General features: G+C 27.5%; 1 protein-coding gene and 1 long non-coding RNA gene across 2 annotated transcripts; one reads left to right on the top strand and one right to left on the bottom strand.

Annotated features, from left to right (window-relative positions):
* The first annotated feature begins 124 nt into the window (after positions 1-124).
* Positions 125-5,445, top strand: LOC117132074. Its single transcript, XR_004455554.1, has 2 exons — positions 125-3,775; positions 3,875-5,445. It is a non-coding gene; the product is annotated as an uncharacterized LOC117132074 (long non-coding RNA).
* Positions 5,446-10,671: 5,226 nt separating this feature from the next.
* Positions 10,672-12,661, bottom strand: LOC103852744. The gene has a single exon (XM_009129641.3). The coding sequence runs from the start codon at positions 11,465-11,467 to the stop codon at positions 10,832-10,834; it is 636 nt and encodes a 211-aa protein (XP_009127889.1). The 5' UTR covers positions 11,468-12,661; the 3' UTR covers positions 10,672-10,831.
* Between the last annotated feature and the right edge of the window lie 6,057 nt (positions 12,662-18,718).

The raw sequence follows: 18,718 nt of genomic DNA, 5'->3' as shown, positions 1-18,718 counted from the left end.
ATTATTAAAAGAAATTAAACAATCACATTAACCATATAATAAAAAATTTAGAATTTTTCTTATATGTTATATTTAATTTTTTTTAAACGCCTTTAAATTGCAAAAATGTTAAAAATCCTATTGAAAATTTTGTGATCAATGGATTAATTTCTTTTGTTATAACAAGATACAATGATCATAAAATCGTATGAATATAAATTTTTATTTAATAGATATTCATATTATATATTTTTTTTAAATTAAACTATGTACCATTTAAAATACAAAATATGTTAATTTTGAAATTTGCATTGAAAGAGTATTGAAACCTTAATATTTTAATTTTGAAATTTGCATCGAAAAGTATAACATCAAAACATTTGGGATTACTGGTTTAAATTTTTTGTTGCATCAAATATACAAATGTTAATAAAACTAAATGAATAGGAAGTCTCAATAATAAATATATATATATATATATATATATTAAAATATACTATATATTTATGTCAATATCATTGAAATATTATTATATACCATATAAAATAATTATTTTGATTTATATACCATAAATATATTGTAAATAAACAAGAGGTATTATGTTGATTTAAGTGATTACTTTAATCTCCTATATATTAATTCAGAAACAATTCAGCATGTGTAAGATTTTATTAATTAATATTGTTCGAAATCCTTACAAGAGATCGATACAACTAAGATTTACTTAGAAGCTATTGAAATCACCTACCGAGAACATGGATTACACAACAAATTTTCTTTCCTAAACCTAACCCCATTCTATTCGTCACAACACCGACAAAGAATATTTAGAAATGTCGATTGATAATCCAAATGGTAACTTTTTTAAGTTCAACCTATTGTTTTCTTTAAATGGACCTAAAACAATTTTTAATGATTATCTAAATTGGCCACATACATAGTAAAATGTATTTTGGTTTAAAAATTATTGCATACCCAAAATCAATATGAACCATCATCATTTTCGTTTTAAATTTTGTCACAATAAAAATATAGAGTTGGGCAAAATATCTGAATCCAAAAACAAACCAAAACCGATCCAAAAAATAGTACTAACTTTAACCAAAATTGGTTAGATATCCGAATGGTTTCAAAAATTTGATATCCAAATACACGAAACCGAACCCGATCCGAACCGAAATATTTCGGGTATCTGAATATATCTGAACCAGATTTATATATGTAAATATAATAATTATTTTTAAATTTATCTAAAAGAATATACAAAATATAAAATATGTTTTTAAGTTGTCCAAAATGCTTGGAAATACAAATAGTTATAAGTACATGTTTTCACACAAAAAAGTACATGTTTAAAATAGCTAATCAATACTTAAAATATTTATTGATTTTCCTTCTAAATATTAAGGTAAACTAGTTTTAATGTTAAGTTTAAGTATTTTTGACATATATTATTCAAATTCATATGTTATATATTATTTTTATTTTTAGATTTTGAAAATTTTAACGATATATGAACTTTCATTTTTGAAAAAAATTGAAATATGTTATCTAAACCCTAACCTGAACAAGATCCGTAAAGATCCGAACCAAACTAAATCCACAAAAATCTAAACCGAACTGAACCAAATGGTACTCGAATATCCACCTATGATTAAATGTAAAAAAGTTATTGACATCAAAATGTATATTGTTTATACTATTTAAGTACTATATATTTTAAAAAATTCACTCCGTTACAGAGCGGATATTATCATCTAGTTCTTATATACACGGGATAAGATAAATTATTCTAGTGAGAAAGTTTATGTTATAACTTCAATTCGGTGGTTGTTAATACTAATCCACTCACCATATTAAATTGTTCTTTTTTTGTTGATAAAGACGTCACTGGTGAGCGGTGATTCATGTAATCAGTCTCCTCACCAACCTATTTGCCTTCTTTTTGAAAAACATTATTCACACATGAAAGAAAAAAGATTTTCGTTTTTTGGGGTGGCGGTAGCTTAGTTATCACTGAACACTTTTTCCATACAAGCTAAAATCACGCGAGATACTAAGTTTGAAGTGATTTATACTAAAATGACAAATTTATTGTTATTCAAATGTGGATTTAAAAAAATACTTTAAAATTTAGTGCTATTAAACTTATCATTTCATAAAAAAACTCTGAAATCAACTGTTTTTGAACAAAATTTAAGTTAGAGATTTTAGAGTACTTTAAGTGTTTCTAGAGTGTTTGAGGAGAGTTCCTTAGTTATAAAAATAAAAATCCAAATCTCATTATTTTAGATGAGAATCTAGAATGTTTTAACAAAAATTACATCAAATTCTCCAATTCTCTTACAATCATCTACAAACTCATTAAAAGTCATATCACTTCAAATTACAAATTCGATACACCCCCTAAAAGGGTTTCAGCTACCAAGTCCATCATCAATGTATTTTTATCATTAATATTTGGGGTTTCGTATCTTATGCCATTACTTAGGATTCTTATTTATCATAGGATTCATTTCTCCAGTTTTTTCTAACTTATCAAATATATTACGATCACTCTATAACATTAGGATATATAACGGGCAAGATTGGTAAACAAAAAAAAGTAACGGGCCAGCTTGTATCTATTTAGTTCATCTAGGAGGTTACTATTTCTTACTAATTAAGTATCAAGATAATTGATTTGTATTAGACCAAAGAAAAAGATAATTGCTTTGTGTAGACTATATGGTATCACGGTATTTCCTCCTAAATGCAGTTAACCAAATGAACTTCATTCAAATTTTCATTTACTAATAAAGTAATTGATTTATCATAATATTACAAATAGTGTAGCATATACTCTCAAAATATTAATTATTTTTTTCTTTTTTTTGGCAACCAATTATATTTTTCAATATTGCATTCGATATTATTGCGTTTGACTTGATAAAACAGTAAAATACCAAAAACAATTACTGGAAGTGTGGGGTTATATAAGTACATGATGTTTAATAGACATGTCGTATACTCTGTTATTTCTTCTTCTGTGTTCAGTCAGATTGTGACTTGTAATGAAAGACTTAGATTGGTCAATAGTCAATGGCTCCTTCTACTCTTTTTGGCCTGTTTCCTGGTGGCAGGGCGCCCATGATTTAATTAAAAAAATTGTAGTTTGGAGGTTTGAATTTTTTTTTACAGATTTGAAGTTCTCTCTATAAATATATTTATTTATTTTTTTAAAAAAAATTGAAATCTTAAAATGAATGTTTCATTTGACTTGGTCTAGGACCAGCCATGTTTGGTGGTCTGTAGTAGTCTACTACTAGTAGACTACTTATTGTAACCATGTAGCGATCCCGAGACAACCATTCTTCAGATTTTTCAAATAATAACAATTGGGCAGTTAAGAATATTTTTTGTATTTTTTTATTAGTACTGATTAATAGGTACACGCACAAATTGAAATCATATAATCCAAGTCCCAAAAAAAATCTATTAGAGCACATGTTTCATGTCTTCTTTTCTACCATATGTTGATTAAAACGCACAAGCTGAAAAGCATATTGTTTTTCTTCTTCCAATACTTTGATTAAAACGTAACTGAAAATATATTTTGATTAGCTAAACAATTTTTTTTATAAAAAAATTTCATTAATCTTCCGAAAGGGCATCATTACGGTTACATACAGACTAAGAATCAAGCAAAAACGATACCAACCATATGATTGATAGCTTTGAGTCATCGGACTACACAGCCAAGTTGTGGGCGCAACTCCAGATCCTTCCCTCATCACCATCGCACCAAATTAATCCGGTAAGGGAGCGAACGCATCCCACTTTCCTCTTCAAAGGTAACCGCAGTCTTGTAAGCGTGATATAGGACATAGCCAAGTCTCATACCTGATACTGGCAGGAACTTCAACACCATCGGAAGAAGACGGGCTGGAAAGCACGAAAACCTACCCTGTAGCTTCAGAACCTGCAAAAAGAGAAGGACAATGGTCTACCAAATCAACAAAGAGTCGCTCCGATATTGGGATGACCACATGTCCAAGCAAGTCTCCTCGCCGAAAGAAGAACCAAAAGACACCGTTTGTTTAGACTAAAAAAAAAATGAGATTGAAGATGCTCTAGATACCGAATTTGTATTGTGGAAGAAATAGAATCTCTGGATTCTAACCAAAAGATTGTTCATCTCAACAAAAAGACAATAAAGCATTAGTACACACACATGTATGTCTCGTAGTAAACCTCAAATGCAATAGAGAAAAAAATCATGTATCTTGAAGTTGAGCCATACCGCTTAGTTCAGTAGACGTTTCAGTATACTGGACTTCGTTTTTAGCTGGGCCTTTACTTAGCATCAGCCTTAAGTAAGCCTAAGAACTACTTGTAAGATTATTTTCGTTGTATGACGTGTAAAGCTTAAAGCATGTATAAACCTCATCGCCAATAAACAAACAAACAAAACAATCTCACTTTTTTTCTTAATTGACCGTTGATTTCGAGTGTAAAATTAATTGGAAGTTCCCCGCTTAATTATGAACAGAAGAGATTATCTTACTTGTTAGAATCCTAGAAAGGTAAACCTACTGGTTCTTCCCGCGAAATTTGGTTAAATTTTGGTTTCTCTTTTGTTCCACGAGTGTTACAATGAGTCTATCTACGTAGTTTGTTATATATTGGCAAGATGAGATGTAATCAGTTGCATTAACTTGTTGTGAAATTGTGTCAGGTGGCTCGGGTATAGTGGTGCTCTTATGCTCATGTTCTTCACTACTTATTGTGTCTGCTCGTGTGTCTATGATAGCTCCAATTGTAGTTAGAACATAACTTCCTAAAATGACTTCTAGTTGTTTAGGTTCAGTTTTTAAATCGTGCCCCTGACAGTAATACTTACGGGGATCAGAATTCCTTTCCTTCAATGTTTACTCAAACATTTAAAAGTATTCCCACAGGTCGATCACTAATTACAGATTTTCTCGAGTCTTTTAGTGATTTGTGATCTGTATAAATCTCTAGAAACAATGGCTTTGGGTATATCTATATGTGTGACATGTGTTATTAGACCGTGATCACATTCACATGGTTCTCGTACAGTCGTACGATCTTTTAATCATTATGGTATTACATATTGATGTTTACGTTGACACTTAAAAGCTCGAAAGACAATGCATTTAATAGCTCATTTCATCTTGCATCTCGATATTATATTATTTCCATTTCGTACAGTTAGATGCTTACGAAAATAGTCCACAAAAATGTAATATTTCTCTAGACAAAACTTTTTAAAATCACTTTCTTATGTAATAGTCTTATTCAATCCGGTTAAACTAAATCAATTAAAACCGAACCGAAATAGAAAAAGTGATATGATTTGGTGATATCGAATAAACCAAAGAGATGTTACTTTTCAAAAACTGCACTATGAATATGATTCGATATATAAACCAAATAAACCAAAAATCTATTAATTAAAATATAGTAATATGGTTTTATGTAAACTATATAAGACAACTATCATATATATAGATATTTATTTTACTGATATGATCTTGATTTAAATTTTGATTTTAATAAATTTAATATTTTTAAGTTCAATTTTGTTTTTAATTTTTTCATCAAATTAAATAAAATTTATTTTTATTGACAGAAATTTTCGATAAATTTTAGTTATTTAATAATATTATGATATATCAACTTTTCTTATGTATATTTTATAAGACTATCGTAATTGTTAATTTTTTTATTTTACTATTAATTTTAGTTTTTTTTTAGAAAGTGAGAAAATATATTTAAAATCTAGAATACTGAAAATACATTTATACTTTAATAAATATAATTTATATTTATATGAACTAAAGTTCAAAAAATTGTTATAAATGATAAATATAGTTATGGTCTTTTGGTATAAAATTGAATAAATATAAAATTTAAAATATATAAAACGAACCAAACCAGAGTAGATATTGTTTTAATATGATACGTAAATCTTATAAATTGAAATACTGAAATAAAAAAAATAATCCAAAACAAAAACCAAAATCCAAATTTAACTATAGTTTAGTAATTTATACTAATGCATAATATTTAGTCTAGTAGTTTATACTAATATCGCATCCTCTAAACATTATTTATGAAATGGGTTTTTAAATTTTTGCTTTTATATCATCACTACATTCATTTTGAAAGAAAAAAATGATGTCACAGCTTAGTCAAAAGATGGCATGGCATCTCTCTTATTATTTATGTGCAAATTTAATGATAAAGACTTTAATTTTTGGTAAAAAAGATAAAATAAGATAGTTACAGAATATGGCTATATACTATAAACGTAAATTATATATATAATTATTATTAAAATCTTAAAATAATATAACTGTAAAAGTAAAAGTTTTATCAAAATGAACTTAGGATAAAAGAAGTAAGTACTTTTGTATAATTATTCATAGTTTCATCAAAACTGATTATAAAAGTTTTAAACAAATAAACTATGACAATTTTGAGTAAAATTTAAAAATTTATGAATAGTCAAATATTTAAAGTATATTTGGATCCATGACTAATTGAATTCTTAATCCATTGAGATTATTTGAATTTAAATGTTATATAATAATTATGGTATGATGATTACTGATTTAGTGAGATAGATAAAATAAATAAGTTTTATTGATTTAACAAAAATTAAACAAAAAAATTTATTTGTAAGTATAGTTTGAAATATATATATATATATATAGTAAAAATTTTCATTTTAATTTAATTTAACCTATACCAAAAATACATTAAATATTGTTAAATTAAACAGAAAAATAAATAATAAATAATTATTTTTTATTTTATTTGGTTCTTAAATTAATAGAACAAAAAAATTATTTGTGCATATGCCGCAAGACACTAACTAGCAAGACATTAGCTAGTATAGATTATTCATATGTATGCAGAAGTATTATGGTCTAATGGTTAAGATTTAAAGGTTTCTACATCCATGTATAGGGTTTATATTCCAAGCGAGACAATTTTTACATCAAGAAATCTGAGTTTCAATTCCCGGAAAAAGTGAATTATGCAGTAAATTGGAGAAAAATGTTTACAAGAGATCTTCCGCATGGCGCAAGGAGTGCCGTCAAAAATAGATCTCACAAGACGACATCTACCATGCAGTCAGTCGTGAATTTTCATAAGGTAAATAAAATTATCAATATTGACTATGTAATGTTTCTCATAATTTGTAATAGCATAATAACCTGACAAAAAAAAATTATTCACATAGTATATTGTTTTCCATGTGCCAAGAGGGACATGATGGCGGATGATGATAAATAATGGTGTCTTTAGAATCAATCTACATCTCAATCAGTATTATATATAGCGGTCCATCTTGTCTCATCCAATATTCATATATTATGTTTATTCAACTAAAAATCCTACAAAATAAATCTCCGGTTTTAATTCAGTTTTATAAATTGAGGATATATAATGTTGAAATTTAATTGAGAGATTTTCTTCCGACTGAAAAAATAGATGAGGAGGTTTATCACTAAAAATCGTTAATATTACTTATGCATTGTTTAAAATTGATTTATAAGCCTTTAAAACTAATCTATAAATTAGTATACATTACTTTATCATAAAAATGGTTTGTAAATCCTAAATTATAATTCTTAACACTACTTTAAACCTAATATAAGTTAGAAATGTTAAATTATTATTATATTTGGAAAAGTGATATAAGAAAATTTGTGTCGTATATAACCATTATCAAATATCAAATAGCTTAAAAGTTTTAAGTGATATAAGTCTTAAATAGTATCGAAGATAATTAATTCATAAAATCAATCGTCATACTTACGGTAGGAAGCTCTTCCTCTTTTCATATTATCATGATTTCTGACCTTCGGACCATGTTTACCTTCTACCCCAAAAAATAATGTAGAGTTATTCTTCTTTTCTTTTATTTCTGAACCAATACTATGTACTTTTTTCCTATTGATCAATAAAACAATATATTGGATCCATTATTCTTTCTTTATTGTATTACTTCATTTTCCTGTAGTATTACTTGATGTTTCTGTAGTATTATGATGAGTAATCTTGTATTATTTTATCATAACAAGTAGCAAGACTGAGCCATCTAACTCTTTCAGCTTAACAAAGGGTAGGAGAGAGACAAAGCCTCCTATCAAATACCAATATGAAGTGGAAGACGGTTAGAGGAAGAGAAAAAGATGGTCGGCATGGTCGTGGCTTTTACCATTAGCATATGTTTTTCATTGCTTCTTGGTTCTTCTAGTCTCTGTCTTAGTTGTATCTAAGATTGAGGCTTAAGCTTCTATAAAAATTGTTTCATGATTCTGCTATATTGTTATTTTGTAAACGTTTATATTTTCAAATTTGCAAGTTTTAGTAAAAAAGGTGTGGGTATTGCGGAGTTGACTACTGACCTTGCATTACAGAACCATATGACTGATACTAAATATCGATTAAATACAAAGAGATGCTAAAATGGAACGGTCTAATGCCAAGTAAATATTATTAATTTGTACGCTAAACCAAACAACTTGATATATAAACAGTTCCTAATCTTATCTCAAGTATGATCAAGACATGTTAACTACAGCGTGGGACATAAAATGTGAACGACTATTCAAATATTACATCATGTGGGTTACGTAGCATTCATGTGTAGAAAGATTATTGATTGTCACTGATATTTCAATATTGCCTTCAGTTTTTTCACTGCATACTGCACATATAGATTACATATTGTACAATATAAGTGCCATTTATTTCTACGGCGGGGTCCCGAATTTTAATCACAAAAATATAGTTGTTGATATTGCAGAAGCACAATTTTCACACATGGGGGAAAAGGAAACTTATAGAATTTGGTTTTTTTTAAAGAGTTTGTCAATGTTTTAGTATGTTCTCTCTTTTTTTCTGAACAAATTTTTAGTATGTTTTCTATATATATGTTTAGTCTATAACTATATCTCAAGCTATTTTAAATCTGTGAGAAATATTCAACTATGTAATCATTTATTTATAGCAGCTTCTTCTTTTCTTATAACAGGAGCGTTCGAGTTTTTAACACCTCACTAATCTTTAATCTATAGCTTGTTGATTATGGATCCTAAAATTCATTAAGAAATAGGATTTATGAAAATATAGACTTGATTAACAAGTAAGATAAAAAGAAAAAGACTAAGCTATGATCAACAATGAAAAGTGTGTGTTTTATTAATGATTTGAATACGAGTACAAGGAAGTGTTAGGTTACAATGGAGATTGTATGTAATCAGAGCATAATTTAGCTATGGAGGATTCAGATCCCCTCTCTTTGGCTCCTTCTTTTTTTTATAGATCTTTCAGAGAGATCGTAACGGCTGCATGATCTCTGGCATGGATTGGACGCTTTAGTGATGGCTTTTAATGTCTTTGATTCTTATACGTTTTCAGTTGACTTTTCCGAGTTTGGTTTCTTTGGCTTCTTGAGTCTGCGGTGGACTTTGATTTTGGTAAGCCTATGTTCCCCTCTTGAACCTCAGTGGTGATAGAATTTAGACTCTATAGCTTTTGGATAGAATTTCGGGCCGGGTATGGAGTTGGGTGAAACCCGACTCCAACAGTCGACACATTATAACGTAATTTATTTCTCAAACTTAGAGAATCTATCCACTTTTGTAGTTTGTTGACACTTGACACCTAAAATGCGTTTAATTTAGGGTTGTTAATAGCAAGAGATGTGTATAAGAAATTATGATATCGTTCGAAATTTTATCTAGTAATTTATAAATATTGAATATGATAGTATTGAATATTATTTATTTGAATACTATTGGTATTTTTCTCATATCGTTCTACTTTTTCAATATTATGATAATCAAATATATAACTGATTGATAATTTAATATGAATGGAGATGATTATTAATCTTTCACGCAAGTCATTTTGGTATTACATACACAGAAAAGTGGGGTCTATATGACCCAAAACAAGATGAAACACTGTTTTTATATATGCAAAGAAGATTGTTTTTTAGAAAGACAGAATAATTTTTTTGCTTATAGTTATTTTAAAACATATTACGCATGCATGGTAGGTAGCTCAATAACTCTATTATTTTTATTGCCTTGTACGCACACCAACAGCGAAAGATCCCCTAAGAGCACGAACAGCGAGCAGCGGTCGTTTCTCAGTGCATCTCTCTTGAATAAAAACAATAATAAAATATTATTAAAGGAAAAAAGAAGTGATGAAAAGAAAAGAGACGTCTTTTTTAAAGGTACTCCAAACAAATGGTGAGGTACTCAACTCATAAGTTTGTCAATGTTTAAAACTTTTTATTTTTAAAATTTTAATTATATACCAAAATTGTATTATTATTAAATAGCCAAGGTATTCTTTGAAGAATCAGTGCTCCTAATAAGACTCTAAATATAATTATATATATTAGTATTCAATAAAACAACTCGATTCACTAGGCACCTCATTTTCTAAGTGGTAAAAAAAACAACAGTATAATATGTCAGTACGTACAAACACGTCCATGCCTATAGCAAAATCATCAATGTTATTTTGTATGTACTTGCACGTATAGCTTGGCTTGCTCTCACATGGGTTGATATTGGAAACTAGCTAGAGATCACAGAACCTTCAAACTTGGTTCCACCAAGTTGAAATAATTGTAGAAACATACAACATACCGAAAAGGCTTTTGAGGAAAAAATATATATTTTAAAGTTAAAAAGTTCATAAGAAATAATTTTAAAAATATCACACATAATATGACACATTCATGAATAAATATATAGGGAAAGTATTACAAAGACCAAGAGATATAATAGAGTAAATCGTGAATGACGACAAATCAACGGTGACGGCGTGGAAGAAGCAGATGATCATACAAAGCAGCTTTTCCCGGTCTCGGAAGATAAACAATGGACTCTGAAACTGCACAAGTTCTCCGACAAGAACCGTAGAGACTCACTAACCCGAACCTGTCGCTGATGCTATTCTTTACCAATGCCTTGCTTGATCCTCGGAACCTCCGATCTACGTCTTCTTCATCTTCATCGTCATCTTTGGAACATTCCAACAACGCCGCCGCGAAGGGATCTTTCTCCGTCGCCGTCACAGGGGAGCTGCTCTTTTTAGTGGCATAGTTAGATTTATGGTTTTTACCGGTGACCGGAAAGGTGATACTCCGGTGAGGAGGGAGAGGTAATATAACTGAAGACTCGTTGTTGCGGCGGTGGTTGAGTCTATGAGAGTAGTCTTTGGGTTTTCCAGGAAGTTGTTCCCATGCGAATGGAACACCGATGAGACCAAAAGGAGTCGCCGGAGAGTTTAAAGGAGAGCCTGGAAACACGAGGGAGCTAGAGGAGCAAGAGGAGAAGGAAGAAGAAGATGAAGATAAAGATCGCCGGGAAGAAATGCTTTTCTTCGCCGGAAAGTTGGCCGGATCAGATCGTCTGGCTACTAATCTGCTTTTTGAAGAATCCATAAGGTAGAAGAGATAGAGAGAGGGAGAGACAATGTGAGCTAGAGAATGGCTTTTAGTTTATTCTCATCAGAGATTTCTCCATTTAAACTGTGGAAAAATAAAGGACATAACTGTCCTATTAATTTTAAAAAATATTTTGTTCAACTAATTGTAATTACAATAAAAGGCCAAACATAATAATTACATCTAAGTACTACTCCATCTGTTCCTAAATATAAGATATTTTAGGTAGTACACATTTATTAAGAAAATTACTTTTTATCTAAAAAGTATCACTAAAATTATAAAGTAAAAACTATTCAACCAATTATAAAATAAAACTATTAAATTTGATTGGCTACACATTTTTTGATAAGCTTAAAGTTACATAGAAAGATAACAACATTTTATATTCTTATATATTGAAACATAAAAATTCTTCTAAACATCTTATATTTCGGAACAGAGGGAGTACTAATTTTATAACTCTCTTGCGTCAAATTAATTATACACTTGCATTTATATCTTTTATTTGGATGACGAACAATAAAAATTTTAGGTGGGGAATAAATCAATAAAATACGCAAGAGAACTTAAACAGAGAACAATTTTAGGTTGTTCGTTTCATGTCATTTCTATTCAGATGATTTATTTACATAATTAATTCAAATGATCCATCTTGATATTATTGGGATTGTTTGTTTATCCATCCAAATGAATCATTTAAATGGACTTATGTTCTTTTGTATCTTCATTTTCATCTAGATTTGTTTTGTAACCAAATTATTAATATATACTTGTTTTGAGTTAATCATATATTTTTTTCTCTATATTATTTTTAGTAATTATCTAAAATATAATCATTTTAAAATATGGGTTTCTGGAAATAAAATTTTGTGGCTTTAGCGAAAAATATAATTTTGTAGTTTTAGCAGAAAAAGTAATATTCTTTTGTGACTTTAACGAGAAAAGAAATTTTGCGGTTTTAGCAAAAAAATGCGATTTTGCGGTTTTGGCAAAAAATGCATAGTTTTAGCGTGAAAACATGTTTTTGCGGTTTTGGCTGGAGAAAAATGCATTTTTGCGATTTTGGCGAAAAAATTCATTTATGTAGTTTTGTAGGGAAAATGCATTTAATAGTTTTGGCGGGAAATGCGTTTTTGGCGGGAAATTGTGTTTTTGTTGTTTTGTTGGGAAAATGTGTTTTTGCGATTTTGGCAGAAAATGTGTTTTTGCAGTTTTGGCGGAAAATGTATTTTGTGGTTTTCGTAGGAAAATGTGTTTTGCGGTTTGGGGGGGGGGGGGGGAATGGCGAGAAAGTTTGTGTTTTACGCTTTTGGAGGAAAATTTGTTTTTGGGAAAATACGTTTTTTTTGGCAAGAAAATACATTTTTGTAGTTTTGTCGGAAAATACGTTTTGTGGTTTTGGTGGAAAAATACGTTTTACGGTGTTGTTATTTTTCATGATTGACAAAAATGATATTAGATGTAGGTATGTAATTTGTGAAATGTATCATGAGTATAATAAACATTATATCATTTTAACTAAACCATCTCCATCCAGATGGTTCAATTTGGTTTAAGTGGATGGTTTTAAAAATTAAACTTAAATTTATAAAGCTCTCCAGATGAGTCATTCAAATGATTTGTAATTTGAAATCTAAGCGAACAATAATCTCATTTCCATCAGTTGAATGGTGAAATGAACATGCCCTAAGTGGACAGAGAGAAAGGTCTCATTTTATTTAGTGAGTTATGAGATTGCAAGTAATAGTAAGAGTGGCGACCCCATTGGATTGATGGCTTTGACGTGAGATATGAAACCGACTTTGGACATTAGGGACATGAATTTTTAAGTTTTCATAAATAGAATGCTTTGTAAATAAATTGTGTAGTAGTCTATGATCCAATAGAATTTTTTTTGGTACATTCATTTGAAAACGAAAAAAAAAAGAAACCGATTGGTCAAAATAATTGAGTTATACTTTTTCAAAAAGAATAATAATTGAATTATAGCTACATGTAATTCATTGCTGAAAACAATGAATGAGGACAATGGTTAGTTGCCCGTTCAAAAACAAAATAAAAAGACAATGGTTAGTTGCAAACTTACAAATGGTATTTGATTACTCCATATATAACAAACATAACAAATACTACGTGTTGTAGAGCTTTTATGAATTTATCACACTTTTAGTATCAGCTCACGTAAGATATACGAGCTTCTTGCCAGTACTTTGCTAGTTCAGTGGTTGAGTAGTCTTCATTTACAAGTATTCCACGGTGAAGTTTTTTTTACATATGGAACCCAAAAAACAATATACCTTTCACTTTCAGCACTCTTGATTGCTTGCAATTCGTGACAAGGGCTAATCAAAAAGTTCATTCTCTCCAATGAAATCCATCACCCTCTCATATATATCTTCCTCAAAACCTGCTTCATGCGGGACATCTCTCCGTCTGGTAAGAGTTTTATGGATGTAGTTGTTCCTCGAAAAACATTTCCGTAAAACTAAAATCTGTGGGGTACAAATGAAAAGAAATATGCTTCATAGAAAAGAACAAAAACAAGTCAACAAACCAAACTGCATGCAAAATCAAAAACTGTGTACACTTGTTGAGATTGAGAAAGTATCTTTTTTACAAAAAAAGGTTGAGAAAGTATCTTACATGTACAAATAAATACCTGCAACAAACTAAGCACATGTTCATCAAGAGAATCTCTAGCTATTAAAAAAAGAAAAATAATATTAAAAAGAAGAGACATTCATAAGGAAAAAACTCTTTTAAAATGTTAAGATATCATATAATTAAAACTTTATAATTGGTTTAAAAAATATTTAAAAATTAAATATGTAATTAAACAACAATACAATTATTATTGATATTATGAAATATTCTTTTGAATATCTAATTGATGATGATGCTTTAACAATACTTAATTTATTTTTAAAATTTTTTTGTGAAATCATCTTTACTTAAAAATATGAAATTATTTTTGTTTGTCAACACAAATATGTTATATTTTAAACGAAAAACTAAATAGAATTCATAAAATATTTTTCCCATTGCATTTTGCCACATATCGTTTTTGTTTGTATCTTTTGTTCGTTGTATGATTGTGATTGTGATCCACAAAACAAAGTTTTGTTTGATTGAATCGTTTATATACAAAAATATTAAATGCGCAAAGCAACAAATCCGAGAGAGTTACCAAATTATTCAACAGTTTAACTTTCTTAAAATTTTAGAAAAGTGGTATGATTACACAAATGCATTAACAGCTGCTTTTTAATGTATTTGGTACAATACACAACTTAGAGCCCAGGGTTAACTTGAATCTCAAGTTCTCAACACACAAAGAATACCTGAATTTCCATGGGTTGCTCTCTTCTCTCTCAGTTGTATTCTCTTGTGCTTCAGGTCTTTGATTATGCGAATCTGTCTTGGACTTCGTTTTACTTTCCTTTTATAACTATTTTGACTTGAACATTATTTAGGTACTCTGGATCAAATCTGGCTCATCTAATTCATTCGGAAAATAGCAAGCCCATGGTTAGGCCCACTTTCTACAATGATTAAAGAAAATTAATTAAAAACTTTGATAACATTAAATCAACACCTCAATTACATGACTTTCAAATTAGTAATCTTGTCTTGAATTGTACTATAAAAATCCCTTATATATTAATTGAGAAACATTTGAAAAGATGTAACCTCAATTTTGTATTAATTAAAAGAGGCCCCAATGCATAGGTGGCACTCAATTAGGTAGTCAATTACATTCAATTGAAAAATAAGTAGGTCCACATTCGATTTTTATATATTGTTAGATACATAAGTTGGTCAAACTATATGATATAATGATATGATATGATATTTTCTTTCCTTAAATAAAACCTACGGAATTACCATAAATGACTAATATATATATGACAATTAATGAATTTAATAATAAAGATTTGATAACAATGTATATCTCCTCCATCATTTTTTGTTTAATTTTATATTATTTAAATAAATTAAACAATCAAATTAGCTATAAAAATAAAATTTAGATTTTTTCGTATATGTTATATTTTGAATTTTTAAAAACGACAATAAATGACTAAAACTATTAAAATTATTATGTTAAAAATTAATGATCAATGGTTTAATATTTTTATTATAAGAAGATACACATGATTTTAAAACCATGTGAGTAAAAAATATCATTTAATAATAAAATAAATAAATAAATATATATATATATATTAAACACTATATACCATAAGATTACATAAATATTTTAATATTAAAACTTTCAATGAATTTTCAAGAACATGTATAAATTATAAACTTATTAAATATTTCAGATTGAAAATTTTGTTATCGATGATTTAAATATTTTGTTATAAAACGATATGAACGATCATAGAACCGTATGATTATAAATTATTATTTAATAAATAACTATACAAAATATACTATTCCTAGAAAAATAGGTTGGTCCATCTTAACTTATATTACACTTTTTATTAAACTAACTATCGAATTGATAAATAACGTACCAAAAAATGTTTTGCACTTTCCTTAAATAAAAGCTACGAAATTACCTAATATGATTAACGTATATGTGAAAATTAATTATTATGAATAATAAATATTTTATAACAATTTTTGTATCTTAGTTCTTTTTTAATTTTATATTATTAAAATATATTTAAAAATCACATTAAATATATAATAAAAACATTTATAATTTTTCTTATATGTTATATTTTGAATTTTTCAAAACGTCTATAAATTATTAGAAATTTGAAGATCCCCACTCTGAAAATTTTGTGATCAATAGATTTTTTTTTTGTTATAATAAGTTACAAATGATCATAAAATTGTATTAATATGAACTTTTATTTAATATTATAAGAATATACACATTATTTTAAAACCATATGAGTAAAAAATATCATTTAATAATAAAACATATATATTTATATATATATAGATTATACTATATACCATAAGATTACATAAATATTTTAATATTAAAACTTTCAATGAATTTTCAAAAACATTTATAAATTATAAACTTATTAAAGATTTCACATTAAAAATTTTGTTATCGATGATTTAAATATTCAGTTATAAAATGATATGAATGATCATAGAACTGTATGATTATAAATTCTCATTTAATAAATGACTATATAAAATATACTATTCTTAGAAAAATAGGTTGGTCCATCTTGACTTACATTATATTTTTTATTAAACTAACTATCGAATTGATAAATAATATACCAAAATTTTTTTTGCGCTTTCCTTAATTAGAAGCTACGAAATTACCTAATATGATTAACGTATATATGAAAATTAATTATTATGAATAATAAATATTTGATAACAATTTTGGTATCTTAGTTCTTTTTTTTAATTTTATATTATTGAAAGACATTAAAAAATCACATTAAATAATAAAAACATTTATATATTTTCTTATATGTTATATTTGAATTTTTCAAAACGTCTATATATTATTAGAAATTTGAATATTCCCACTCTGAAAATTTTGTGATCAATAGATTATTTTTTTGTTATAATAAGTTACAAATGATCATAAAATATAACGCATATGAATTTTTATTTAATAAATATTCAAACTAAATAATATATATATATATATATATATATATATATATATATATATATATATATATATATATATATATATATATAAACACTAATGATTTAAAGCAACAAGATTGGCTGATCAATTTAGTCATACAGTTGAAATCTTTCAAAAGTATGTGAAAGATTAAAGTCAAAGTAAATATGGATTTAGAATAGTAGTTATATTTTACTAACCAAATACCGAAAAAAACTGAACCGAACCGAAACCAACCCGATATCCGGATTGAACATCCGTAATCCAAATGAAGTCAAACTATTGTTTCATTCTCCAAAATATAATAAAAATAATAACTTAATCCCGCGCAAGGCGCGGGTCTTATCCTAGTCATATTGTAAAGAAAAATACCGAAATGTAGCTTATGAGGAAATGGTAACACGAGGTTTAATTGCATGACTTTAGTTAAATTAATTTTCCACAACTTTTACTCTAATTTTAGAACTTAACTAGTAGTTGATAACCCGCGCATGTGAGTTTTAATTATTTATGATGGGTGCTCGTTAACTTTTTTTTCCCAAACAATTACACCGTGTCATAAGTCCAAAAAATGTTACCTGTTGTGCACATATATTATAATGATGATGCGTATCTAGCTAAGATGTTGATAAACTGGTTTCGTAAAAGTCCAATTAATTAAACGTTGGGGCTGAAACAATACGTAAGAAAAATCCATCTATGGTTCACTCTTTTACCAGATATAGAAATGACAAACATCGAAAGTACTGACTTACAATCGAAAAGGGACTTAGGATTTTAGTTGATTTCAGACTTCTTTGAGTCTCTATAGGTGATTTCTTGTTTAGATCTACAATATGTGTGCTTTTTTTTTAACACTGAAAATCAAAGGAATAAGGATGATAGTGTTTAAGATAGTGTTTATGTTACCTCACATCTGTTTTGTATTTGTTTTAATTTCACATAAGATTTTTTCGGAAAAAGATGAGCTTCGATCGACTGAGAGAAAATTTCAACTGTAATACATCAACAGAGATCCGCGCATTGCGGGGAATGAACATTATGTATACAAATTATTTTTACATATTATTATATATTTTGTGTTCATTTACTTATTATCAAATAATAAATATATGAATAATTGAGAAGCGAATAAAAATTATGTATATAATTAAATTGGAGTAAGCACATATATTAAAGTAAATAAATTAAAACAATCATTTTATTTATTTTATATGGTATATAATAGTTGTAACAAAAATATTAAACCATCAATCACAAAATTTTCAGTGTGAAATTTTTTTATTGTTTTAGTAATTTATAATCATTTTAAAAAATTCAATGCAAATTTAGAAATTAAAATTTTCAAGTCGCAGTACCTTTTCAGTGAAATTTTAAAATTAACATATATTTATTATATATGATACACAATTAATTTAAGTGATATTAAAGTACATATATTTAATCTGAATATCTATTAAATGATACTTCATATTCATATGATTTGATGATCATTTGTATCTTTTTTATAACAAAAAAAGTAAACCATTGTTCACAACATTTTCAATGTAAAACTTTTAACAATTTTAGTAATTTATAGCCATTTTAAGAAATCAAAATATAACATATAAGAAAAAAAATTAATT

This window comes from Brassica rapa, chromosome A02 (assembly GCF_000309985.2).
Source record: "Brassica rapa cultivar Chiifu-401-42 chromosome A02, CAAS_Brap_v3.01, whole genome shotgun sequence".
Taxonomy (NCBI): Eukaryota; Viridiplantae; Streptophyta; class Magnoliopsida; order Brassicales; family Brassicaceae; genus Brassica; species Brassica rapa.
This window is presented reverse-complemented; position numbering and strand designations above follow the sequence as displayed.